This window comes from Odontesthes bonariensis, chromosome 15 (genome assembly GCF_027942865.1).
Source record: "Odontesthes bonariensis isolate fOdoBon6 chromosome 15, fOdoBon6.hap1, whole genome shotgun sequence".
In the NCBI taxonomy this organism is placed as follows: domain Eukaryota; kingdom Metazoa; phylum Chordata; class Actinopteri; order Atheriniformes; family Atherinopsidae; genus Odontesthes; species Odontesthes bonariensis.
In genome coordinates this window covers 14,689,164-14,715,637 of record NC_134520.1, presented here as the reverse complement: position 1 = coordinate 14,715,637, position 26,474 = coordinate 14,689,164, and the positions used below count along the sequence as shown (strand labels likewise).

General features: G+C 42.4%; 2 protein-coding genes across 3 annotated transcripts in view; one reads left to right on the top strand and one right to left on the bottom strand.

Moving 5' to 3' along the window:
• The window catches only part of polrmt (polymerase (RNA) mitochondrial (DNA directed)), a 48,471-nt gene extending 39,091 nt beyond the window's left edge, over window positions 1–9,380 (top strand). For both annotated transcript variants that reach the window (XM_075485118.1, XM_075485119.1), the window contains 5 exons: window positions 1,616–1,714; window positions 2,494–2,566; window positions 4,101–4,192; window positions 6,134–6,207; window positions 8,467–9,380. In XM_075485118.1, coding sequence (XP_075341233.1) covers window positions 1,616–1,714; window positions 2,494–2,566; window positions 4,101–4,192; window positions 6,134–6,207; window positions 8,467–8,516 — 388 coding nt within the window. In that variant the 3' untranslated portion in view covers window positions 8,517–9,380. The remainder of the gene's footprint in view (window positions 1–1,615; window positions 1,715–2,493; window positions 2,567–4,100; window positions 4,193–6,133; window positions 6,208–8,466) is intronic.
• A 6,893-nt stretch (window positions 9,381–16,273) lies between these two features.
• hcn2b (hyperpolarization activated cyclic nucleotide-gated potassium channel 2b) overlaps window positions 16,274–26,474 on the bottom strand; it is a 43,762-nt gene continuing 33,561 nt past the window's right edge. The window contains exons 7-8 of the mRNA XM_075485117.1: window positions 25,590–25,754; window positions 16,274–21,043 (exon numbers count right to left, since the gene is read on the bottom strand). Coding sequence (XP_075341232.1) covers window positions 20,073–21,043; window positions 25,590–25,754 — 1,136 coding nt within the window. The 3' untranslated portion in view covers window positions 16,274–20,072. The remainder of the gene's footprint in view (window positions 21,044–25,589; window positions 25,755–26,474) is intronic.

Below are 26,474 nucleotides of genomic sequence, written 5' to 3'. Positions count from 1 at the left end.
AAAGTAAAAGGTTGAGACGAGATGAGTTGAAAGAGTTGAGTATATAACAAAAAGACTCGAGGAATGGCAGAGTGAGAGCACTGCAGACACAGATGATGCAGACTGACAGCCGTCCTCCTCAGTGTGACATCGACAGCGCACCGCGGATGTGAATATGATACACCAGCTAAAGAGGAGGGAGGGTCGGAGGGAGTCGAGACTTGGGAGGGAAGAGAGAGACCTTAAACTTGAGATTCGCTGTCAGCAAAAGCATCGCTGGTTGACATTCTGAGCCCGGCTTGACACTGTCGGCGTAGCTTTCTTTGGCCTTTCCCTCCACGGATCCACACAGAAGTTGTAGCGCACACACGGCGGCGCTAGAATTTAAGATCCTGATGAATACTTAATAGATTAGTCATTTAGCGGGCATGTTTCTTTTAGGCAGAGGCAGCAGTAATGACAGCTTTGTAGATCTTGTTTTCTATGCTTTTTCCTCACTCCCTGTCATCTTATCCAGACCTCTAAACTAAATGCATTAAATGGCCAGCCCGATGCTAACCTGTTTACTATATAAGGAGAACAGTCACACTTGAAATACTGATAGTGTAAATTTCCGGTGTCTCAGGCATTAATGTTTTGTGTCTGTCGGTGTATGCTATATGACCAAGGATATGGAGAAAGAGAAGGAAGGTCTTATTAAATGCATCACTGGCTGAGCGTGCTTGAAAATAAATATCCAGGACTCGTGTTTTTCCTCCGCTCAATCCCAGAACAGCGGAACTAAAAGCACTCCCATGAAAGTCCAACATTTCCAAGCCAAAAATAAACCAGACGGACGGAAAGCAGGAGTGACAGACAGGCACGGTGTGTGCTAGCGCGATAATGTTTTAGCTTTGGGTGTAGCACGGCCTCTCTGAGCTCTCTCTGCATTTCCATTAGAGAAACGTTCTGGTCTGTGGCAGCCCCAAGGATTTGAATGGCACAGGCTCCAGGTAATGGGAACAGGGGGATACAGATTGGCAGGATGTTTTTTTTTACTGCCAATTCCATCACAGCAACGTTGCATTTTTATGAACGGCACTGGTTCAAAGTCTTGGCCCTCCTGAACTGTAAATACAGAATGTGTAATATCCTCAAAAGTAAATGCAAATGCCCTACTTCTGCGTCATTAGAATAGTTTAATAAAGAGTCAAAAATGATCTAACAGCAACTATCAAAATGAAAGTCATTCGGAAAGAATATGTACCAGAGACCCATTTACTGTAACGAGTTTACTCAAAAATCAACCAAACTAAAAATAAAGACGCGTCTTAGCTATGAAGTTGTCACCTGTGCCTTCTTCAGACTGAGCTGGAGCAACCTCGAGTGGTGATTTCAGCCTATACCATACGCTGTACACTGAACCAAGTAAGTACATGAGTAACACCACTCTGAAAAAAAATAAAAAGAGGGGACACAAACCTTAGGAGAGAGATGAAATCTCAGTAAAAAATACCGAATAAATGCCGTCTCCTTGGGAATTATGAGTGTGGTTCTTAATGAGGCCTCCTTGTTTTTCTCAAACATCTCATCATATCAAAGGGCCATTATACAAATGACTAAATTTGTACATGTCTGGTTTTCTGTGCTTTTTCAGGAGGCCGGACATTGTGAAACAGAAGAATGCGTTCCCGCCAAACTTCATCCACTCCTTGGACTCCACACACATGATGCTGACCTCTCTCCACTGCTACAGGTACTATTTACACCTGAAACTAAACAGAGGCTCCGTGAATTGCCCGTTCGCTCTGCAAAGTCCTTTTTTTACGACTGTAGTCGACACGGGCTGCGTGTGCACAGCCTCGACCGGCTTTGAGAAAGCTCATTCTAAATCCTAAACGCAATTATCACCTCCGACTGGCTTTGTGCGGGTACGGCAGGTGTGATCGTTCCAGCTGGTGCGTGCGCTAGCCTGGTTTCCGTTGCTGTTTTTGATTTGCATCTCCGAGATGTGAAAAAGACGAGGTGAATGGAAACCGTCGAGATTTAGCCAAAAGAAAAAAAATGTGTACGTTCGCTTGAGGTGGTTTTTTTTGTCTGTTTTGAAGAAGAGTTGACGTGCTTTATGGAGATTTGGAACCTGTTTCTCAAATCTCATTCGATCTGGCAAAGACTGAAATGATGCGATTCACCAGCTGTTTTCGGGCCTGAGCCGCCAAAACAATAACACCCACGCGACTGGCTGGCTTCTTCTCAGAATGGACATAATATCCCAGATATTAGCAGAGATAAAAAAAAAAGTATTTCCTGAAGAAGAGCTCTCCCCATTTTTCTCACGGTTGCTTTTTTTCCCCCCGTAGTTTTTATTCAAGGCAACCACAAACATCGTAGCACACACCCTAACCCTCCTGCGACACGATGCGGCCTTGTTTATTCACCTCCGACAAGTAAATGAAAACATTGACTTTTGGACAGTTTCTTTCATACTGTTCCCTCATCAGCCCCTTTTCTCCCTCTCCTCTCGTCCTCTCCCAGCGCTGGCCTGACATTCGTCTCAGTTCACGACTGTTTCTGGACCCACGCCCTCACCGTGGACACCATGAACAAGGTATCACATTTCTACTGGTCTGTCCTCACCCCCTTGTTCCCGATCCCTCACCATTCCTTATCCTTATCATCCGTTCACAGCTGTCTCCTGTCTAATCTCTGATCGTCAGGGTTTTGTTTCCTCCTGTTTTCTGATTAATTGGAGCTAAACGAGGCATACGCGATTCAATACCTTGCTCTGCCTCGAGGTGACATTGAAATCTCTTGCTCAGAGGAATGACCGCGTGGTTTTGGAAGCACAGAGAAACTGAGTTTGATTTAGTGCTTAAAGAAATTCGTGTTCGATTCGTGCCGCATGTATGATTGGTGTTTTGTTGCAACAGAGGCTCCTGCTTACCATTCAAACTTCCAGTTTTTACTGCCTCATACATTTACAGGCGGCAGGTATCAGACGGATCCCGTTTTGCCCAATAAATCACTGTCTGCCCCTGCTTGTTGGAAGTAGCTCATCCGGCCCAGGCTGAGACACGGTGTAGAATAAAATGGGTCAAATTACCACAAATCCCCAATTTTCTGTAGACGTAGCTTCGGAGCACGGTCACAGCCCCTTATGTCTTCGTCCAATCTCAGAGATGTTATGTCCAATGAAAGTTTCCTCTCACTACATTTGCTCTCTCCCATATTCTCCGTCTCCTGGCGTGTGAGCGTGCGCCGCCCTCATTGCACAGGTAATTGAACACAGCAGCAGGGGAGAGGGGTGTCGGGTAGCTCACTCAACATCTGAGCACACGGAAAAGGAGCCTCGTTTTAATGGCGGCCGATCCCCCCCCCCTCATCCTTCTCCACCAGTTTTCTGCAGCCTGCCCAGAATGCAATCCCAAGCAGGAATTACAGTTATTAACAGGTGCATAAGCAAATCAGAATCATTCAGAATTTAAGAGGAAAAATTGATTCGAGCGGCGTTAATCTTTAAAGTAATGCATAGAAAATGTCCGGGTAAGTCTCCCTGATAGCTCGGCTGATATGGTCACAGCTGTGGATCTTGATTTGTTGCTGGGTGATTTTGCACACATTGAAGACGGCTGAGTTTTTATTCTGTGACGAATGATGTCGGCGTTCATGTTCCGCTTCTGTGAACAGCGCCTTGCAGATCAGTCTAACCGGGATCTGGAGATTCTGAGAGATTCTGAGAGATTCTTCTGAAAGCCGTCGAAGACACTGACTGATGTTACTCCATGTAAAAGAACAGTAAAAGCTCATCCTGAGGCCATCTGTTCCAGCCGACTAACTTTAGAATTAATAGAGCCAGCAGATGTGAGTGGGTAATAAAAAAAAAAAAAAATAGTATTTGTTTTGCTGCAGCAGCATTTTACATTTTTCTGAAGCAAGAGTGGAGAAAATTTACAGCCAAGGCCGAAATGTTTAAAGTTCAGAGATTTGGCGGTCGTTCCTCCTCTCTCGCTGTCACCTTTGCTCCCGTCTTTCTCCCATCTTTCTCCCCATCGACCTGCTCAACAAGTGTCGGGCAGCTTGCCGATCAGCTGTTTAGATCAGAGTAACTTCTCTCCGCCTTCTCTTGGTCCTCCCGCTGTCAGGTCTGCCGGGAACAGTTTGTGGCCCTGCACAGTCAGCCGATCCTGCAGGAGCTGTCCGACTTCCTGCTGAGGAAATACTGCACCACCATATCGTGAGTTCCCACACCAGCATGCAGGAACGCGCGCTTTTTGTCGATACATACACGCAAATCAAATGAGCATTGCTGTGCTCACATTCAGAAGGATAATGGTAAGACAGTATATACATATTAGCAAAACATAATGTTGTGGTTTAAGGTTTGTACATATTTACACATTTTAATGCACAGTCGCGTCTGTTTGCAGCTGCTCTCTTGTTTGAATTGTAATCACACAAAAAAAAAAACATCAACATAACTGAAGTACAGTACTTCAAGCCTTTTATTGTTTTAATATTGATGATTTTGGCAAAAAAGTCAAGAAAAACAAAAATTCCTATATCAAAAAATTAGCATATTTCATCCGACCAATAAAAGAAAAGTGTTTTTAATACAAAAAAAGTCAACCTTCAAATAATTGTGTTCCGTTATGCACTCAATACTTGGTCGGGAATCCTTTTGCAGAAATGACTGCTTCAATGCGGTGTGGCATGGAGGCAATCAGCCTGTGGCACTGCTGAGGTGTTATGGAGGCCCAGGATGCTTCGATAGCGGCCTTAAGCTCATCCACAGTGTTGGGTCTGGTGTCTCTCAACTTCCTCTTCACAATATCCCACAGATTCTCTATGGGGTTCAGGTCAGGAGAGTTGGCAGGCCAATTGAGAACATATTAATACCATGGTCAGTAAACCATTTACCAGTGGTTTTGGCACTGTGAGCAGGTGCCAGGTCGTGCTGAAAAATGAAATCTTCATCTCCATAAAGCTTTTCAGCAGATGGAAGCATGAAGTGCTCCAAAATCTCCTGATAGCTGGCTGCATTGACCCTGCCCTTGATGAAACACAGTGGACCAACACCAGCAGCTGACATGGCACCCCAGACCATCACTGACTGTGGGTACTTGACACTGGACTTCGGGCATTTTGGCATTTCCTTCTCCTCAGTCTTCCTCCAGACTCTGGCACCTTGATTTCCGAATGTCAAGCAAAATTTGCTTTCATCTGAAAAAAGTACTTTGGACCACTGAGCAACAGTCCAGTGCTGCTTCTCTGTAGCCCAGGTCAGGCGCTTCTGCCGCTGTTTCTGGTTCAAAAGTGGCTTGACCTGGGGAATGCGGCACCTGTAGCCCATTTCCTGCACACGCCTGTGCACGGTGGCTCTGGATGTTTCTACTCCAGACTCAGTCCACTGCTTCCGCAGGTCCCCCAAGGTCTGGAATCGGCCCTTCTCCACAATCCTCCTCAGGGTCCGGTCCCCTCTTCTGGTTGTGCAGCGTTTTCTGCCACACTTTTTCCTTCCCACAGACTTCCCACTGAGGTGCCTTGATACAGCACTCTGGGAACAGCCTATTCGCTCAGAAATTTCTTTCTGTGTCTTACCCTCTTGCTTGAGGGTGTCAATGATGGCCTTCTGGACAGCAGTCAGGTCGGCAGTCTTACCCATGATTGCGGTTTTGAGTAATGAACCAGGCTGGGAGTTTTTAAAAGCCTCAGGAATCTTTTGCAGGTGTTTAGAGTTAATTCGTTGATTCAGATGATTAGGTTAATAGCTCGTTTAGAGTACCTTTTCATGATATGCTAATTTTTTGAGATAGGAATTTTGAGTTTTCATGAGCTGTATGCCAAAATCATCAGTATTAAAACAATAAAAGACCTGAAATATTTCAGTTGGTGTGCAATGAATCTAAAATATATGAAAGTTCAATTTTTATCATTACATTATGGAAAATAATGAACTTTATCACAATATGCTAATTTTTTGAGAAGGACCTGTAAGCTAATAAGGTAGAAAGTACAAACTTGAGCCTTTCATTCTCACTGCATGCACACACCATTTAAAACAAATCATGTGTGACATTTAAGAGAGCTGAAGAGCTCCTCCACTTCACGCTTTAAAGCATAGAAATACGTTCTGAGTTCCTGAAGTCTAACTGTTTGTTCCCCTCCTCTGTCGCAGGACTGAAGCCAAGAGCAAGAAATATCAGCAGTACAGGAGGCTGCTGTTGTTGCTGTCCAAAGTTCCACAGACAGGTCAGTGTGTGTGAAGATAGTCCGACTGAGGATGTTTTGGGGGCGGAATCCCCCAAAACACCCGAATTGGGTAGAAAGAAGAAAGTTGAGTGAAAGTCTGCGGTTTCTTGTACAGTTTAGTGTTTTCATCCTGTTCTGTAAATGCTGATTGTTGTAGCCTGTTGCCTTTTTTTTTAATTCATTGTCTTTGCTCAGTCTTTTCACGGTGCGTCTTTTGTCTTCATGAGAGTGAAATCTTGAATTTGGCTAAAGGTAAATTCTCAGATCATATCTTGCATAGTCTCATCATGTCTGACTATCAGACGTCCTTGTCAACATAGAGGCTTCAGGTTTTAGTCCGGAGACGAGGGACAGAAGCAGCGTCTCTCTCTGTCCATCAGTCAGGTGGTTGTGGGTTTCGCTCTTATGCAACCTCTTCTGTTCATCTCCATCTGTACCCTCACTGTTTGCTCCTTACTGACAGCTGGGTTGTATGATTTCTATTAATTGTGTCCCTCACTCATATAATCAGCTTATGTGGCTGAGACCTCGGGGGTATGGTTGTGTGTCCCTGAATGCCCACTTGTTTTAATGGCCGGCCCACTGAATGTGCACAAAAATCCATTTTAATCTTTATAGCACAGGATCCAGAGTTACTGTTTTTTTTTTTTTTTTTAAGGTGGATCCAGTTGGTTGATTCAGAGGAGCTGAGTTGAGAGTTTTCTCTGTTATTTCTTACAGTTTTTAGCTGACTTTGGCAGAACAGGTAACAGTTGTTCAGTACAAACTTAAAACGGATTAGATACATTTGTTCACGAAAACGTTGCACCTTTGTTGCTCGAGTTCTGTGGGTGTCAAAAGGTAAAGAATTACCGGGGCAAGCGGAGCAGGGCGTCATATCGCCACGGTCAGTCTGTGGGTTTTCCCAGTAACACAACATTGTTACATCAGGAGAAAAGAACAGGATGGAAAGTTCATCTCAAAAAGGCTTCCTGGAGAAGACTCCCATTTGGCTCTTCCTGTAGAGAGGATCTATTATGCAACTGCATATTAGCGAGCAAAAACCAGTTTTTAAATCGTACAGGGTATCGATACATCCCATTTCATGTTATGATAAGTGCTGACACTTAAATACATATATGTCATAGGTCAGTCTATTAGTTAAAGGGCAGATGTTACTATTTTGCAGCTACTTTAAGCTGTTCTGTCTTCACTTTTTAATGTTCTTTCCTCAATAATTCACACTGCAGCTCTTGCTGCTGAACACAGCTGTCAGAGAGGCAAAGGGCAAACAAGGCAAAGCACAGAGGGCTAAAATTACTCCTCAAACAGTGCATTAAAAGAAAATTCAAGTTTCTGAATTCTTTCCATTCATGAAACAACTTTCTCTGCTTCAGGACTAACAGGCCGGCTGTTTCCTCATCATCATCAAGCACAATAACGACAGCAGATTCATTGTTGCTCGTATTATCTGCTACATATCAGAGGAAGTGAAGCCTTTCACATCTCATTCCCGTAGCTTTAACTAGCCCGTACTTGACTTTTCAGACTATTTTTTCTTAAAGTGACTGATGTTCCAGCTTTAGTCTAAACTGAAATATCTCAGAAGCTTTGAATAGATTGTCATAAAACTTGGTACAGAAGGCAAATCCTTTTAACTTTGAATGACACGTCCTCCAACGCCATTATAGAGCGGACGGACTCGTCACATCTGCTATCAACCCTTCAGTGTTCCCATTATGATTCCTCCTGCGCCGTCGGGAAGTCCAAGCTTCAATATGTCACGTAGTTTGGTTTGTAATCAAATATCAGTAAAGTTGAATGTGTGTGTGTGTCGTAACTGGCAAATGCTGCCGTGCCAACACTCAAAACCGAACAGCTAAATCCTAAAAGTTTCAAGCTATATACTTTGGTCCCGATCAAATATTAACGCTCAGTTATTTCATGTATTAGTTACTGCACATGGGACATCACACCTGACTGTAAAGGTGCTCCGATTTCTGATGTGAGTGAGGGAATTGGAAGCTATTCGACATAAATGATTCGGTTAGAGGAGAATAACCCTCTTTGCACTTGTCTGTTTACTATTCATGAGTCCCAGTTATTTCTATTATAAAGTGCCCCTTCTTTCAGTGCTACACTGGCTGATCTCTGCCAAGTTTCTGCCGTAGCTATCTGGTATTAGCAGAAGGAATGAAGAACGGTGTGCATGATTTATGCTCTGTAACCTGTGTCCGCTGACTTAAACTCGGTCTGACACCCTGTCTCTCGCCTCTCCAGGTGATTTTGATCTCCAGCGGGTGAAAGAATCCACTTACTTCTTCAGCTGAGCGGCTCATGAGGGTGAGCCAGCAGAAAAAGATGAGAGGAATTGACAGAGTGCAGCAGGGAGGCTGCGGGCCGGAGAGTCCTGGCCGGCTCTTGCCTCCCACAGACATTGAGGACATTGATCTGGCCGCGCCCTGCCTGCCTCCTGGTCCACCGACCGGCTGGAGCTGCTGGAAGTGTTCACAGACGGTGAACTCGCCCGATCAAAAGACTTGTAGACTGATGGAAAGGCAGGCGGGATACTCATCCAGGCGAAAAATGAGGGAATCGGCTTTGGATGGTAGAGCTAAGACTTCAATTACAGGAGAAATACCTCTTTCAGCAGATGCTTTGACCATATTTTAGTATAAAAGTGTGTGTGCGTTTGCCTTACTGAATCATGAGTCAACTGTGTCGATCCGTCCATCACTGAGGTGCACATCTGCTGCTCAAACAGACTGAGACTAAACTTTTTTCTCACTAAATGTGATTGCAATTGATTGGTTGTGTGCGCATGTATGTGGGTGTGGGTGTGTGTGTGTGTGTGTGAATGTGTGTCTTTTCATACCATAAAAACCTCCGGGGAGCTCTGGCCTACCTGTACAGCTACCCCACCATATCATCAGTCCAATCACTTACTGAATGGCAGGATGTTCTCTGACACAGTGCTCACACATCTCAACTTTTCCGGAAAAGTAGAATGAAGAGACTTGTGAGAGGAAATTAAAGATGTGCTTTACTGAACAGGCACTATTCTCTTTTGAACTCTAAAGGCTTGAGGAGTGATGACTCGAGGGTTTTCTGAGAAAGGGGGCTCTTGATTTTTAACTTCCTGAAGCACCTTGAGCACTTGACCGTTGCCCTTAAATAAATGTGTTTTCATAAAATGTTTCCATATTCATTTGGTTTCAAAAACGAAGCTGACATTCTCAGTGTGCTTAAACGGGATGAGTGAGGCTGGCTGCTATTTAGTTATATCTTCATATTAAAATCCTGTTGTGCATGTGAGATGAAGGCCTCCTCTTTTTCCAGGCACCACAAAGGGTTTGCAGGCTTCACTAATCAACTCGGATCTTATTTTTCTGGGCCAGTGCCACATCTCAAAGTAAAAATAGCAGAAGAGCTACCCGATCAATGCCGGAAACGTTACAGTAGCTTCAGACAAAAGGTGTTGTCGATGTTCAAAGGCAAATGTAGGAGCCGGCAGACAAAGCTGGCTGAGTAACGGTGTAATGAAATGGAAATAATCTCTCAGGGAGCATAAGTAGTGTGCAGATTAAACTGTAGGTTTTCAAATCATTTGCATGGAGACATCCACGTGAAAGGGGCTCTTCATGTTTCATGATATGCAACTTCCATCCGTTATTTTATTATTCTGGTAAAAAAATGATCTATCGCCACCTGGCTTTGTTTGACAGTGAAATATGCTTTTAGTTGAGTTAATAATGCTCACTTTGTTTGTTTGGGAGGACCAGTTGCTAATGTTTCTAAATGATATGAACTTACACGATGTCAGTGCGTTAAAGAAGACACAGAATGCGCTTTTTTTTTTTTTTTTTACAAGTCGGAACAATTTCCTGAGGTCCAGACTAAATGCCAGATATGCTTTGGTCAGAATGCCAAGCAGGCATTGCAACCGGTCCCTTTTCAACCATGTGTTCACACCTCCCTTCATGGAAACTGGTTTTAGTGGATGGAGTGGACCACTTAACTCCACTCCACCTTCCTTCTCTGCGCTTCGAGGTATCGTGCAAATGTAAATTTGGACACAAATTGCACTCGGTAACCTTTGAAGCACGAAACGACCCTGTGGCAGAATATGCATTAAATAGTATGCAAAGGTGACGAAGCCAACTAAAATCCCACCTTTGCGCAATCGACTGTCAGTTTTCTTCTCAAATTCTTAACTTTCCCTTGATTGCGTTTCACCCGCAGACAGTTTGCACTGATCCCTTTTTTAGGCACCATCCCATCATGAGCGTTGGGTTGAACTGGTCCAGGATGGAGAAAGCACTACAACCACATGCCGAGGTAATGTAACGGCTTGGACTGGTTAATAAATCAGTCCAAGTTGTGTCGGAATTTCTTTGCAACACATCCACTCAGTCAACCATTGGAATCACTGTGGGCTATTCCTCTGTTTTTTAAGTTGGATTTATGGATTGTATTTCACCCATATTTACAAGTTTGTTCTTGTGATTCGCTTTAATTTTCTCTGCGCTTTGTTGCGGACGTTGAAAAACAATGACAAATATTGTAGAACTGTGGAGAAATTATTAATCAAATGATGGTATTTTACAGATGGGTCAGATTTGAATTATTCACCTTAATTATAAATAGGATTACGGGTTCAAAACGTTTACTTAAAACTATTTTATACATATATACAAATTCAATTTGTTTTCTAAAGCAACATTAAAAAAAATCACTTTATGGACATATTAGCCGCTTTGTTTTTTCATATTCTGCACGGTGCCATGAGATGTTGAAAATAGTTGCCAATTGCTCTTTAAAATCTCCTTCCAGCAGCAGCCCAGCGTGGAGCCATTCACCAGGGATGGAGCTTTCTCCCATGGTGTGCTTTTAAGATCACACATACTTATACACGTATATCGCATTTCACAACACAGCTGCTTGCAGCAAAAAAAAATGTTGCATGAACACAAAAGGAGTGCTCCCGGAGGACCGCGTAGATGGACTGGTGGACGCTGATGGTCTAAGTGGTTCGGTCAGGGATGTGGGTGTGACTCCCACCAGATGGAGATCGGGCGGACGGCTGTCGGTGAGCTTCAGGACATTCACACTACGACACTTAAAATGGTAGAACAGGTCACAGGCTGGTGTGGAAAGGTGGTAAATTCAGTACATGTGTTTTTGTCGCATTTATTTGTGTTATGACTTTGAGGGAGCACACGGGATGCTGAAGATGCTGTTTACCCTGATGGGCCCGTATCTGTTTCTCTGGGGTGGAATCCATGAATGTCAGCTGTTAGACTTCAGACTTTCAGAGATTCCAGCACTCCGGCCTGCAGTAATGAAACACCGCTTCTAGCCGGAAGTGATCTGGTAGCTGCCATTATGGGTGCTTCCCACAGACTAATGGGGATTTTTTTATGGTGCATTTAGTACTTGTGGAGGTGATGAATGGACAGAAGATCTTTTACATTTGACAAAGTCTTCACACTATGGAAGCCCGTTTCCGCCACTTAATAAAAATAAATTTAGAAATACTATCTCATAATTATGAGATACTAAATCGAAATGATGAGATACTAAATCAAAATTATGAGATATTTTCACACAGCAGTTCAAGTAGCAGCTCTTTGGTGTGGGAAGATTGACACAGAAATGGATTTTGAGTACATTGAGGACTACTTTAAGCGTGGCTTTACAACAAATATCTCATAATTTTGACTTAGTATCTCATAATTTTGACTTGGTATCTCATAATTTCGACTTAATATCTCATAATTATGAGATAGTATTTCTAAATTTATTTTTATTAAGTGGCGGAAACGGGCTTCCATATCACTCAGATGCATTTCATGAGAAACTAAAACTATCTCCTCTTGTGTTAATCTTATTGTACAGTCAAGTAAATATGTCTAAAAGCATTCAGGAGGCATTTTGACCAAACCAAATTCACCCCATCTAAATATTTGAGAACAATTCAATTATTTATCTAATTATTAATTTATTCTTTTGAATTATTTCTATTGCATAAACTAGTGGGGGGGGGGGGGAGTTGGGGGGGAAAAAAAAGGAGCGTCCCAAAAGAAATAAATTAAATAAAGTCAATGGCTTACGGAAGAAAAAAATACCGACAAAAGAATATGAACTGAACAAAATTCTTCAAAATGCCTTTCAGACATAAAGAATAATATCGATAGAAAGAAAAGTTCTTTTAAGTCTTCACGTGCTCGCCAGTCAGAACGTCTGGGGAAAAAATGAATTGACTAATCTGCCCCCCCCCAACATCCATCTGTATTGCTCAGATTGGCCTGGATGTAGTATAACAAAGGCTTTGTTCTCTTAATCCCATCAAGACAAAAGCTTGGAGGCATTTTGTTTATGAAACTCTTCCAGTTTAAACTGGGCTGCACACTGGGATTAAGCGGACCTGTGTTCTTACAGAGGACGGAAAACCAAATAGAAACTGGTGGTTTGCTTCTTAAAAATCAATCATTTTTGCTTCACTCATCACTTCAGTGGTCTACATTTCAAAACACAGGATTTGTGTTGGTTTCTTATCAGCATTTCCTAGAGCATCTTTGCTCTTGATACACAAAGTGAGCAGTGCCCGACTGCTTGTGTCGGTTTAGAAATGTGGTGGTTGGTTTTCTGCTGAGAGAACAACTTGGTGTGTCTCAAGTGGAGGCTCTAAATTAGTCATACATAAGGGTGACTGTGCATTCACGGAGTGATAAAGTGAGGGCCTGTCGGGGGGGGTGTTTCCCCGTCTCACACTCAAAGCATGCTGGGATCATCTCCAGACAACCACAGCCAGAAATAGAATAAATAGGGTAAGACAATTGTCAAACTGTTTATTATGAGCAAGCATTAACTACAAGACCTTTATTGACATGTTGGCAGATAATTATAATATGTGAACGTACCATGTTTGATGCCACATCTGCGGGCGAAAGTGTATCTCATCAGACCGTAGTGTGGAGCTTTTAGCAAGCTCTTTATTGCAGAAGCAAGACCAACAGAAAGTGGACACCACAGAAGTGTTGGCCGCTATCTGCTAGACATGCCTGAGCTGGAAGCCACTTTTCGATAGCCGCACCACTCACTCTAACCCGAGAGGGACTTTGATTTCCTTGCCAGGCTCCTGGGCTCTCCCGGCATATCTCCTGTGCAGTGGTGTCCTGAGAGCCTGGCACTCAGCAGCACTAGCAGGGGAGCAGAGAGTACAGACAGCCCTGGAGAGAGCAAATGGGGCCAGAGGTCTCTGACAGCAGGAGAGAGGAAGCAGGAGGCAGCACAGTGGGGAGGGAGTGTCAGCGTTTCAGAGAGAGAGACAGGTGATACAGTGTTGCCAGGAGTGTGTGTGTGTGTGTGTGTTTGTGTCTCAGGCATGTCAGTGTGAGACGTTCTGACCTTTATCCTGACTGACAGGTTGGGACGTCTTGATTAACAACTCTCAAACACATCCACCTGGCACCTCATACTGGGATTTTTCAGTGACCGGCAATACTAAAGGGTTACCCTTTTCAAGTCATGAGGGTAGAAAAACAAAACAGAAACTATAAACTAACATGGTATTTATTGTCATAAAAGGTTCTTCACCTGTGGAAGCTTTTTTTTTTTTTTTTTAAACGTCTGCAGATCAGCCACTGAGTTACAAGATAAGTGTCTGAATTCTGTTAACTTGTCCCTTTAGAGAGACCCTCAGTCTCATCTGAGCAGCAAAAAACCTGGCTGTGAAAATGGTTGTCAAGTGCCTCCAGAAGCCAAAGGTTTTAATTAGGATGTGTGAGTTCTCAAATCCCCAAGCACGTGTATTTGTCTATGTATTCGTCTACCTATCTTTAAAGTTCTGTGCAGCATCACCATTCATTGAAACAGCTTTTACAGTTTTCAAATTTAGAGTCTGTGATGCCTTCAGAAATCAAAATTTCATTTCAGGTTTAAAATACTTAAATGTAGAAAAGGTTTAATCAAATTAACCTTTTTTTTCAATTTATTCTTAACCTGATTCCAGGGATTGTTCATGGATGAACTATAAAAAAATCATTTTGATTAGCTCGACTTCAGTGCCAGTTTATGGGGCTCAACATAACTCCAGGGAGCAGTGCATCGTCGAGTGTATTGTTTATCAGTTCTTCAAATGGAAGATTTTAAATTCCCATGGTGTGCTTTTTCATGTTTTCTGGCTTATCTGAAGTGTTAAAATAAGGTACTTTAACTCCAATTGTCAAAAAACAGATATACACACATTTAAGTATTTTTTTACGCAGAAGGAACTTGTTTTATGCAGTTGTCTCAACCTCGTTCACAAGACCTTTTTTTTTTTTTAACACCCCAATCACCTGGCTTTCCTCTGATGGTCAATTTTCTCCAGGCAGTGCGTCCCAGTTGGAGAGAGCAGGAGATATATTTAAGAAAATGTGTTTTTTTCAAGTTTTTTTCCCCAGCCAGCACCACAGTCGTGAAAATGCTTGGGACTGTTCACTTCACTGACTATAGTTTTATGAACAAGGCCCCGTAGGACGCTGGCTTTGCAGATGGACTGAAGCTAAAAGGCAAAGCTGATTCAACAGCAAAAAGTGTGTTCTGACCCTCAAGCAAAGAGTGAAACTGTTTCAAATATCTGTAGTGTCGGCATTAGGCATGTAAGTGCATTTTAGCCCATTATGGGTAAACTGAGTGAAAAAGGCAGCGGGGGGGGGGGCTATAAATGCAAACCGTAGTTTGCATTTATAGTCCCCCCATGCAATTTACATATTGGGTACCAAGAACAGTAATTAGCAACTTAGCTTTAGGTAACAATGGAAAAGTGTGTAATGACATCACTTTTTCTAGTTCTTTGTGCAGATGTTTTCATGCTCAGTCTGCATTTTGCTACACTTCCAAAATCTACACCCATTAAGATTGGAGTATATTTGTTCAGTGTCTCCTTAGTTTATGAGTTGTAGCTTCCTGACTGGTGTAACCCCGTGTAGTTTACGTTCATGAGCCACCATCATCCTCTGCCCGGGGCCTCCAGAAGTCCTACTGGAATTTAAACAATCAGAAGACACTTTTGCCTGATCCTTTTGTTCTCAGTAATTGGCTTCCCCTTCTCTCTCTTTCTGAAAAGATTACAAACTCTCTTGAGTTATGCGGTTAGCACCGTCACATCACAGCAAGAGGGTTCCTGGTTCGAATCCCGGCTGGGGCCATCGAGTTTGCATGTTCTCTCCCTGTGTATGCGAGGGTTCTCTCCGGGTACTCCGGCTTCCTCCCAAAAACATGCATATTCGATTCATTGGTGACTCTAAATTGTCCCGAGGAGTGAGTGTGAGTGTGGATGGTTGTTTGTTTCGTTTGTCTCTTTGAGGCCCTGCTGACCTGTCCAGGGTGTACCCAGCCTCTCCAATGACAGCTGGTACAGCCTCCACTGATGATTCCCTACATACTAAAATTTGCTCACCTGAGGCCACATTCTGAGTTGCTGTTAGCTTAGCCAAGAAACACTATATTCATCAGATATTCCTTTACCGTGTTACTATAGCAGTCCAAAGAGGAAAAGCAAATATTGGCCTGGAGCAGGACTTTTTTTTCCCCCTTTTCTATTCAACCACTGTAGTTTAGGGTAGGTTAAGGGTATTACGTTTGGTGCAATTTGTAGTTTGTGCCTCTAGATGTCACTATATCCCACACAGTGGACCTTTAATTATCTAACTCCTTCTGTTACGTATACATTATGTGCAAGAGTTATTGATTTGGTGGCCATACAATAATATCTTTCCCCACTGTTCTCATCGGAGGATTTTTGTCTGTATCTTTTTTCGAATGGTAAGTATTTTTCACACTACAAGATCTCCTGAACAAGTTTGTCAGTAAACATGTCCAGCCATGAGATGCTCTGTATTTGTGATTAAAGATGAGATGCCTCTGTTGTAATGTGGGCTGCAATTACGTCCACTCACAACCTAGATTCATGTGTTTGAGAGGAAAGGAGTCTGGACCTGGAAAAGTGGTGCAAAGAAGACTAAAGGAGGCATTAATAAAACAAAGCATTTTTCCCGTTAAAAAAAAAGTACTAAAACCAGTTGTGTAATAGATGCATTGTTTTGCTTTATTTGTTCATTACTTCATCGTTTTATAACCAGTCAGATGGAAATTAAACAGAAGCTCTGAAGCACGAGTAATAACATCATGACTAACTGATAGCAAGAGGCATTCACCATAGAGTTACTTTCATCTTGAATATGATTACTCACGCTAAAAGTCTGGGATATGAGGACGAAAGAAAGAGTGAACAAAGAAAGCAGCGATGTAAAGGAAATAGATGAATTCGGTCTGATATTGAATCATACTGTACTGTATCCAGTAATATAGAGATGAGAATTGAATTGAAGGATTTTGAGGGTGTAGTTGTTTTTGGAGGAAGGTTCTGAAATCTCTCTGACATTAGAGAGCAAATCCCATCCTCACTCAATTCAAACAGCCCTTGTAGGTAAACATCCATTAACCCAAAGACATAAACTGATAAATACTGTAGTTTTCATCTCTGGAGAAGCTGTATCACTGAGGGAAAAAATAAATAAGGGCTTTATGCGGAAGGTTTGAAAGAAAAAAAAAAAAGAAGAAGAAAGCATTTTTAAATTGAAAGCACACAACTCGACAAATGCAGATGCCTCTAAAAGCGCTGCTGCAGCCGTGTGTGTGTGAGTGAGTGTGTGAGTGAGTGTGTGTGTGCGTGGCACAGATGTTGTCTTTGCCAAAGCCTTAAGGGGGTGTTCTGACAGAGCTGAGCGGCTGGGCTGTTGTCACATTTACATAACATAAACAAACATGTTCGTAAAGTTGCAAAAAAGAGCGGAAATCACTTTTACAGAGTTCTGGGCAACATGCTGATTAGGTGTCAGAGTGCTGAAAGGAAAGAAAAAACAAACCTGAAAGCAGAGTTGCTCGAAAGACGAGATTCTTTTAACTGGACCGGAATGTGAGAGCACGAACAGAGGTAAACAAAAAAATTAAGTATACATAGAAGGGGAAAGCATGCAGACCTCACAGCAACTGGCTGATGATTATATACAAACTCTGGGTGGTCCTGTGGTCAACTGTAGAAAAAGAAGTCTTACATCTTCTGTCATGGAAACTGCATCCTCTGCTCTAATTATCATGTTCAAGTACTAGCAGACGATAATATGCATTATGTCAGCTTAAAAAGACGAAAAACATTTCAAGTGAACTAGGCTACATAGATAACTAGTCCAGTTTACATGATGCACACTATGTTTACACATAGAAACAGCCATGTAAGTCAAGTTACTTTTGAGAGACGATTGTGGTTTGAATATGAACACCAGCTTATAAAAAGAGACATTTCAAACAAATTCTCAGTAAAGTTAGGAAAGTCAAAATCTGAAATGTTGCATCTCACACTCACACCGCAAGAATGCAACAGAACAGCCTCTGCATAAAGTTACCACTCAAACCGTTATTGCTTTGTGTCCGGGACGTCCCATTCTGACATTATGACTGAAGAAAGGGGGGGTGATATCTGATTTGTGTGGGGTAAGTGCTGTGAAAATGTGTGAGGGAAAAGACAGGCTTTGGAACTTCGGACTGACTCTTATTTTTTTTTTAGGGTTCATTGTGAGTTTTGAGCTTCATTTTGAATTTTATTAAAAGTTACCTCTATGTGACAGGGATTTGATTTTAGGTACTAACACAGAAAATGTTTGCAGTCAGCCTCTTTCTTGTTTGTCTTTCACTCTCACACCACTCTCTTCGACTGTGTATCACAAAGAATCCTAAAACCAATTTTGTCACTAAATAACATTTCCTGTCCCAAGACAAGGCCCTCAATCTAAATGTAAAGTTTAGTAAAACTCTGATCTCACATCAAGCTACTATCAACTATGTTCGAGCATCAAAAATAATATCCAGGGGCATAAATTTGGCTTAAGAAAAAACAAACAAAAAAAAAAAACACAAGTTTTTGACCTCACAAACCCCTTAGGAATACTTAGAAATTGTCAACTATGTCCACTTTTGAACTTCCAAGGCGGATGACAAGACAGGAACAGAAAGCAAACAAAATGAAAATGCAAAACGATCATATCAGAGAATCTCATTATTCGCGCTGTATAATGAAATCCAGCCAAAGGAGAATAATAACGGTCAAACAGGCCCGGGGGATTCCAATTTCCACTCTCGTTACCCAGTAATGGTTCCGGCATTAGTGAGATGAGGTGAATAGAATGTCGGGTCCAGGAGAAAAAGGGTCCCCATCCTAATGCTTTTGGACACAAATCAGTGGCATCCGATGAATTCTTACTGAGGCATCAATGACAGAGGCACACTGCAATGTACATCCTGCAAAGAAACTGTACCGTCCTTGGCTGTGGGTCAGATCTGTGGCATTAACAGCAGAGTTGAGCGCCGCCAGAGTTTCATTATTTGTGTGAATCGACTTTGGCATAGTGTCACATTGTCCAAACTGCTGCGGAGGAAAAGGGAAACTCGGGGCTAGAAAAGAGTGAATTTGCATTTTGACGATGGGAGTCTGAATTCATAATTAAACGAGTATAAAATTTCTTGTGTTAACTGGCAGTGAAATGCAATTCATAAAAGAATATCATATGAATATTTCCACAAAGGGAGGGGGGTATCACCACTCTTGAATTCCATATAATCCATTAAAAATCAGCCTCGAGAGGGAAATGTTTACTGGTGAATCTTAAAGCTGCATCAGTCGTTTCTTGGCCACATGAGGTCAGAAGTACAGAAGAGAATAAACTTATTTCTTTCACCTGATCAAACTGCTTGGTTTGGTCTGTTAACTGATGGTGCCTGTTTCTACATCAAGCAGAGATGAGCAACATAAAGTTGCAGTTGAAGGAATTTTTCAGGCCTCCATGAGAAAGAAAAGTTTGACTTTTGCATAATTCCCTATGATGTATAGTAACATTTTCAGCTGATAAACGTTTTTTTTTTTTTTTGAGGAGTAGAAAAGCGTTGTTGATGGTTCATTGTTCCATAAATGTTTGATAAAGTGTGTTTCTTAAGAGGAGATACAGAGTTGAGTGCTCATCCTCTGTAGGTGTATTAAGCTTAAAGTAAAAGGATTGATGCAGCTTTAAATGAAACAAACACTGTCATTTTTGTTTTAGAAATTCATGTCTTGGCCAGAAAAAGATACTTATTATATATGATCTTAAGAGCCATGGGGCCAACATATTTGTCAGTGTATGGACTACCAGAGGCAGGGAAGACTTAAAGAAATAACTGGGTTTTAATATAGTCATCTATTCATATTAATACACTGGGGGAAATATGATTCAATATACTGTGGGAAGGTGAGCCAGAGGAGAGTGTATTTGCCACAAATATGTTACATCATCTCCCAATCTTAATTTGTGCGGACTTAGTTTAATGGATCAATTAAAATGTATAACTACAAAAAAAACAAAAAAAAAACACTTTAATTAAACCACAATTTTACTTTTATGAGATCGCAGCCAGTGCATCACAAGATGCAGTAGTAAAACTCCATTAAAGTGCCAACTTCTGATATCTGAAGCAGGTCCCTGAATGTCTTTTAGTCCCATTCGACCCCAAGTTTGCATTAATAGAGGTGAATGAGAGGTTAATGAAGCATATGCCGTTGACTATGTTGTGAAAGAAGCTACATTACCACTTCTGATTTGTGTAACTACATTTGTGAATAGAGACATCTCAGCGATGCGGTTTCAAACGTCCCCCTATGGAGTCCAGTGTGTTAGAACAGTTTCTTCTCAGGTGCATCCCTGCTCACTCAACATTCATACATTCGGATAGTCAAAAGGGGTAAGAGAGAAGAGGAACATGGTCCCGCAATCATGCTCTTCAATGGGTTACTCTCCCAGGAAAGTTTAAGATCACAAGTTTGACGATAGTCTGGATCTGACTTTGATGTGGTCTGTCTCTGGGAGGCTCACTATAGAGTCCTTCTTGGGTCGTCCCGAGTCCGCCTGACCTGTTCCCTTACTTCCTACAGCCAGCCCGACACCAGCTGCAAAACCATGTACAGAACCTGGCAGCGAAGCTACAGGGGAAGCCCCCACGGACATTTGGTGGGGGAGTACCACTCTATGTGGTATAGCGCTCCGGACGCTTGTGTGACCTGATGGGGTCTGAGGGGGTCCTATGGAAGTGGAGGAGACTCGTGTAGACTGGGGTGGACTTGGGGCACCTGGTTGCAGCCCCTCATGAGGCAGTGAGGGCTGAGAGGCTGACAGTGCCCTGGCATCTTGGTTCAGGCTGCCCATTTGCAGGGAATGGGTGCTCTTATGTGTGCTGAGCCGGTGTGCAGGGCTGGCAAAATGCTGCTGGGCCAGAGAAAGCTGAGAGCCTGATATGGGACCAGCCAGGGCACTGGACCCATACTGGAATGATCGTCCTCCAGCTGCCAGAGGGCTTTGGACAGGAGGGCTAGACAAGACTGGAGCAAAGGCACCAGAAGCAAGGAGCTGGGACTGGAGTGGAGAAGCTGAGACAGGGCTGGATACACTCTGCATCACCTGGAATCTCCTCACCATCCTGGGAGACTGCAGGGTCCCAGTTCCTACCAAGTTCGCTTGCAGGGGGGGACAGAAGTTCATGGCCACGGCCTGCTGCAAAGTGGCGATTGCTGAATCTCGGGATTGGGTGGAGGAAGCTGGAGGAGTAAAAATCCCACCGTGCAGAGGAGGCGTCATGGACATGGCCCGCGGCCGTGGCACATCCACCTGTTGAACCATCTCCCGATCGTATTTCACGATTTCCTGGATCATCTCATTCTCACGGTTGTTGAAAACACCAGAGTTGAGATCATGCTGAACTTTGTGCATCAGGATTGAGTTCTTCTTGCCTGCAATGACATGGAAACGAGAATACTGTAGCAGAGTTGCGAAAAGTAAAGTTTTGCTGTCGTGCATTCTTGAGATTTTTTTGTCAAACAGAAGCAGCAACTTTATTATTTTTCCTCTATCCTTTGTGAGGCTGGATATGCTGCTTGTACATATATATATATATATATATATATATATATATATATATATATACAGCTTTCACACAGAAATCCACCACAGCCAGTATTTTTGCATGGTGTAGATGATGTGAGAGAACATGAGCTGAAAAATGCTGACCAGCTGCTTCCCTCCTCGAGGTGATACAGGCTGATTCAAAGGGACAATGCTGGTATAGGTTTAATTTAGGTTTAGTTGGGGAATTACAAGGCATGTGACTGTTTTTGGTAAGTAACATCAGCAAATCAGAATGACAAACCCTAGCGTCTTCAAAGATTTCAGAAATGGCTATGGGAGGACGGGCACATAAGAGGGGAAATATGCTCTCTGATGGAGCAATGAATGCAGAAAGCATGCAGTATACATTAAGGAGCTGTAGAAATGCCAAAACTCAGAAGTCTGTGCCATCCTGACCTATCTGATGTGACTTTTCACCAGTTCATACCTTAGTTTAGATGTCTCTGATTACTTATGCAGGCCATCTTACTTGTCACCTCAAGAAGTCTTGTGATGTCAGGCTGTGAAAAGCTAAGTAATAAACTGCTTTTCACTCAAAAGCAAACTTCGACTTAAGACTGAAACAGTGAGTCCCAGCTTCCCTGAACCTGAATGCAGGTATCCGTGCAGCAATCCCACAAGGTCCTGGCATACGTGTGCACAGCCATTGCTAAGGTGGACTAATTCTCTGAAAGCAGGTGTGCATTTGAGCGGAGGGCCCAGTGGGGTCGAGCAACAGCTGTAAAGATCAAGACAATCGGACTGCACAAGATCACATTAACCATTGTGAGGTCACCCAGATGAGTCCGTTAGAGATAACCTGTCTGTTTTTCCTCTCATCTAATAACCAGGTTGGGTGATAAATGAGGTAAAAATGAGCTCTCTTTCTCTTTTTAATGAGGAGCCTAGTTCCTTCTGACCAGTGCTTTAGGTTTGAGGAAAGGTAACTAATGATGAGATGAGGCAGACAAACTCAATATGACAGCTGTTACCCTTTTCAAATGTTACCACAGTAAGCATTAGATACTTTTCATTTTTCCACGAATGAAGCAGAATTAGGTTTGCATTATAAGAAGAAACTATTCCACTCCATGTAGCATTAAAACAAGATTGCTGCTGCTTGTAAGTCTTCTTAGTTGCATCCATATGACTCAACATATGCTGTTCTATGCTGGTCACAGGATAGGGGAATGTAGGGAGCTTTGTTTGTCTTTGTATATTGCTGGGAAATTGAGATACAGATGGAATGATTTATTGAATCATGTGCAAACAGAAATAGAAATTTACTATGAAAGACAAAAATGGAGTTTGCACAATTCTAACAAACCTGAAAATCTATATTTGGTCTGAGCACCTTTATTCTTCAACACAGCATGAACCCTATTGGACAGGTTTTCTTGTCATGTCTTTAAGTAGTCTTCAGGAATAGTTCTCCAGACTTGAAGGACATTATTGTGGATGTTGGCTGCCTTTGTTCCGCTCTCTGTCAACATGATCCCACACTGCTTCACTGATGTTGAGGTCTGGGGAGGATTCATCCCCTCCATAAGACCTGTTGCCACGGATTTTCAGCCCAGTTCTTGTGTCATTTGGCATACCTCAGATCATTTCTGAGCTTTTTGGGAATCATCCTTGTGCAGTAATACCATTTTATAATGTCAAACTTTGAAAGAAATTGGAACAAATCATTGTCTTTGCAACAGGGTGCTAGCAATGTGTCCAATGCTCCAACGTAAGAGTGATTCATCCCTTGATTTAAGTGACTTAACAATCAAATAAAAACTTTTAAAGACCTTAAGAGAACCTTGGGGAGCCATTGCTGAAGACCCCTTTAAAAGATTTCAAGAAAGTCTGTCTCCTCGGAAGCCAAATATACGGAAATTAAAAGTAGCTCGAGACTTTGTGCTACAATGTGCTACAATGTGATTCCTCTCTACTGTTCTTTTTGGCTGTCTGCTTGGCTCTTCAGTACAGAAGGCGATCAAGAGAGCTGACAGGAAAGCCAGATTATTAGTCAGCACAACAGCCTGAGAGATACCCACATAATGGAGAGATCAATGAAGGATTGTTCCTCCCTAACCCAGCCAGCTGTCTTGCCAGAAGGAGAAGCACGGGAGGACGAAGCTGACTGCGATATGTCATAAGCATTGCTTACATATTGCATGGGTTACATGTACATTATGGGCTGAAAGACAGATGGTATGACAATCTAAGCTTAGTAATGAGAGCCTATCCATAGGATTTGAGGCAAAAGGTAGAGGAATCTCTGGTTGTTGTGCTGTATCATGGAAAAACATGGCTGTAATGCTGAATGTTCCTGCTCGACGAGCAGCTTTTTTTTTCCAGGATACGGTGGCGGCCTTTCTTATTGTACAGTATATTCTCCTGAAAGAGCAATAAAATGGCAGATGAGAAGTGTGGGGCTCTGCCAGCAAAGTAATGAGAGTAAGAGTAATGAGCAGCGCGGAGATGCTACAAATGTCAACAACTGACTTGCTGATGGCACAAACGGAAGAAAAAAAAGCCAATGCATCTGATTGGAATCCAGGGACGTGCAGAAGTTAATTGGTGGCGATGACACCTTTGAAGCAGTTTGTAAGCTGAAGCGACCTCATCTGCAGAACTCGATAGCACCCACAGATGTAACACATTCTTTGCATCGCTGCTTTCACAACAATGCACTCACGGAAATCTAACACTTCCATTTCCTCTTTTATCACTGTTGTTTAGTTTACAGTTGAAAGAAACAAAAACTTGTGTCCTAATGTTTAGATTCTGGCATCTGATTCTCTTCTGCGTGTTCGATTCTGCTTTCTTGTGGGTTTTTTTTTGTGATGCCCGCAGAGTTTAATAGGAATGTTTTTCTGCCGACTACGTGTTGAGGCAGATTTGCCAGTCTTTTGCCGAATTCGTTATCTGGCAGACTGAGGACTGCACATGTGTGGAATCTGGCTGCTATGGCAACGCCTGAGAGGTGGCAGATGTGGAGCTCTTGTGCACATGTCAAGTGTAATCATGTGGCAAGGATGTGAAATCAAACAGCATAGCTGACCTGGAAAGGGTGATGGTGGCGGCTGTGGGTAGGAGGAGCGGGAGGTCGTAGGTTACATCGTGAAGAAAAAAACAACCGCCGATCTCATCAGTGAGCATGAAAATCTGTCTGCATGTGTTTCAGTATTCAAACCAAGAATGCTCGCAGTCACTGCTGAGCCATCTTTTAACTGCTACATATGTTAAAAAAACTATTTTCCATAGAGGCACATCCACACAAACAAAGGATTCCCATTTTCACCCTACCCTACCCTCCTCTCCTTCACCCCATCACACAAGATCATTCATAAGGTACATCCCAGCTGTCTAACAGTACAATGAGACATCACATTATTCAAATGAATGCACTTTCTTTACATTTCATTTCATCTTAGGGCAGGGGTCTTCAACGTTTTTCAGGCCAGGGACCCCCAAACTGATGGAGAGTTGGAGCAGGGACCCCCCTACTATTTATATGGCATACAATTCCGTTTTATATTTAACGGGGCCTAGTGCCGTGTATAAACATAGCTACTCTGTTATTGTACATTCAAATACTAAGCTATTCAAATAATACACAGGTTAATATATTCATGTTTTTATTTTAAACATTTGCAAGGTACAGGGTGGCCGTGCCACTGCCATTTATAAACAAAAATCTTGCATACAACACTGAGCTATTCAAATAATCCACAGATTTTAACTTTAAACATGCATGTAGATGGGACAATGAATCCTCAAACCATCTGTGGATGGCACACGTTGGCACACAATTTGTGAGAAAAAACTGTTTGAAAAAAAAAAGAAAAAAAAAAAAGTTAAAAATCATCTAATTAACCAAAGATTTCGCGACCCCCCCTGCAGTACCTCCGCGGACCCCCTGTTGAAGACCTCTGTCTTAGGGAATGACACGTGCTCATGAAGGCTGCATAGCTTTGTTTGTTTTAGCAGAGGGGCATTATGATAATAGTCCAAAAATAAATGTCAGAGACACATTCCAGAAATACTGACTAGATAAACCGTGATAAATTGTGTAGTTCTGACTTAAGACTTTATCTCTTTGTTGGTGTAGGTTGACAGGACAATCTGAGAGTAATCAAATGCCATTCAAAGTTTTTTTTCTTCTTGATCTAATCAGAATAATGTGATTGGGGGGCCTATATGCAGGTTATCATTTCCCAGATTTCCTTAAAGTGACTTCTCCAAAAACTCAAACCAAACTAAAATACAATTCCAAAGTGGCTGTGAACAAACCCAAAAGTTTTGCTGTCGTAACATGTGACATGTAGCCCTGTGTCACATTACAGGAAACGATCCACAGGCTCCACCAGTCCTCTTTATCGAACAAAGTGGCGGCCTTACCTATCCTGTCCAGTCTGTCGATGGCAACCGTCTCAAAGGCCCTCCTCATCATGGGATACTCCTCCAGCACTTCGTTGAAATTATCCACAGAGAGCGAGTACAGGCGACAGTAGGTGTCTGCTCGCACACTGGCTGTCCGTCTGCCACGAGTCAGCAGGCAGATCTCTGGTGGGGTGAAAGGGAAAGCAGGCATGACAGAGACCAGAAAATGTCAGAATGTCAGGCACTGGTGGAGAAAAGAAGGAGAGATCTTTTTCTTAGTAGTCACGAGCCATCAAATAAAACTTGAATGCATTTTTTGAAGCCTGTGATCAGAATGATTTGTGTATGCAGAGGCTGTGTATACTATTACCCACTGAAAAAAACACTGAGTATTCCCTCCACCAGTGAAACTATACTGACAGATGTGCACACACTATATTTAGAGCTTTATTACATTCTCTTTTTTTAGTATTTTTTTACTCCTTGGCTTCCCTTTTTTAAGGGCTGGGGCTGACTGTTGTCTTGACAACCATATGCCCTCCTTTTCCCTCGCCTGGAAAGGTCGAACTCCTCTGACTCTCTGCGGGAAAGGGAGAAAATAACGAATCCCAAAGACACTCCACTTAGAACACACATACAGGCTCTGCACTGAAATGGACAGAGACTACTTTGTTCATAACTGAAGTGTATCAGCAGGAGGAGTGCAAACATACATCGACTCACCAACCAAAAGCATATATTTGCTGTCAGTGTGAGCTGTTACCTAGATGTAACCACGTGCTCCATCTGTAATCCCATTTTTTTTTTTAAATTGGAATAGAAAGAAAATAAATCAAATGTTTAGAGTGAAACATTTTACTATTTTTATTTTTACATGTTTTTGTTCATTTCTAAATTTGTTGG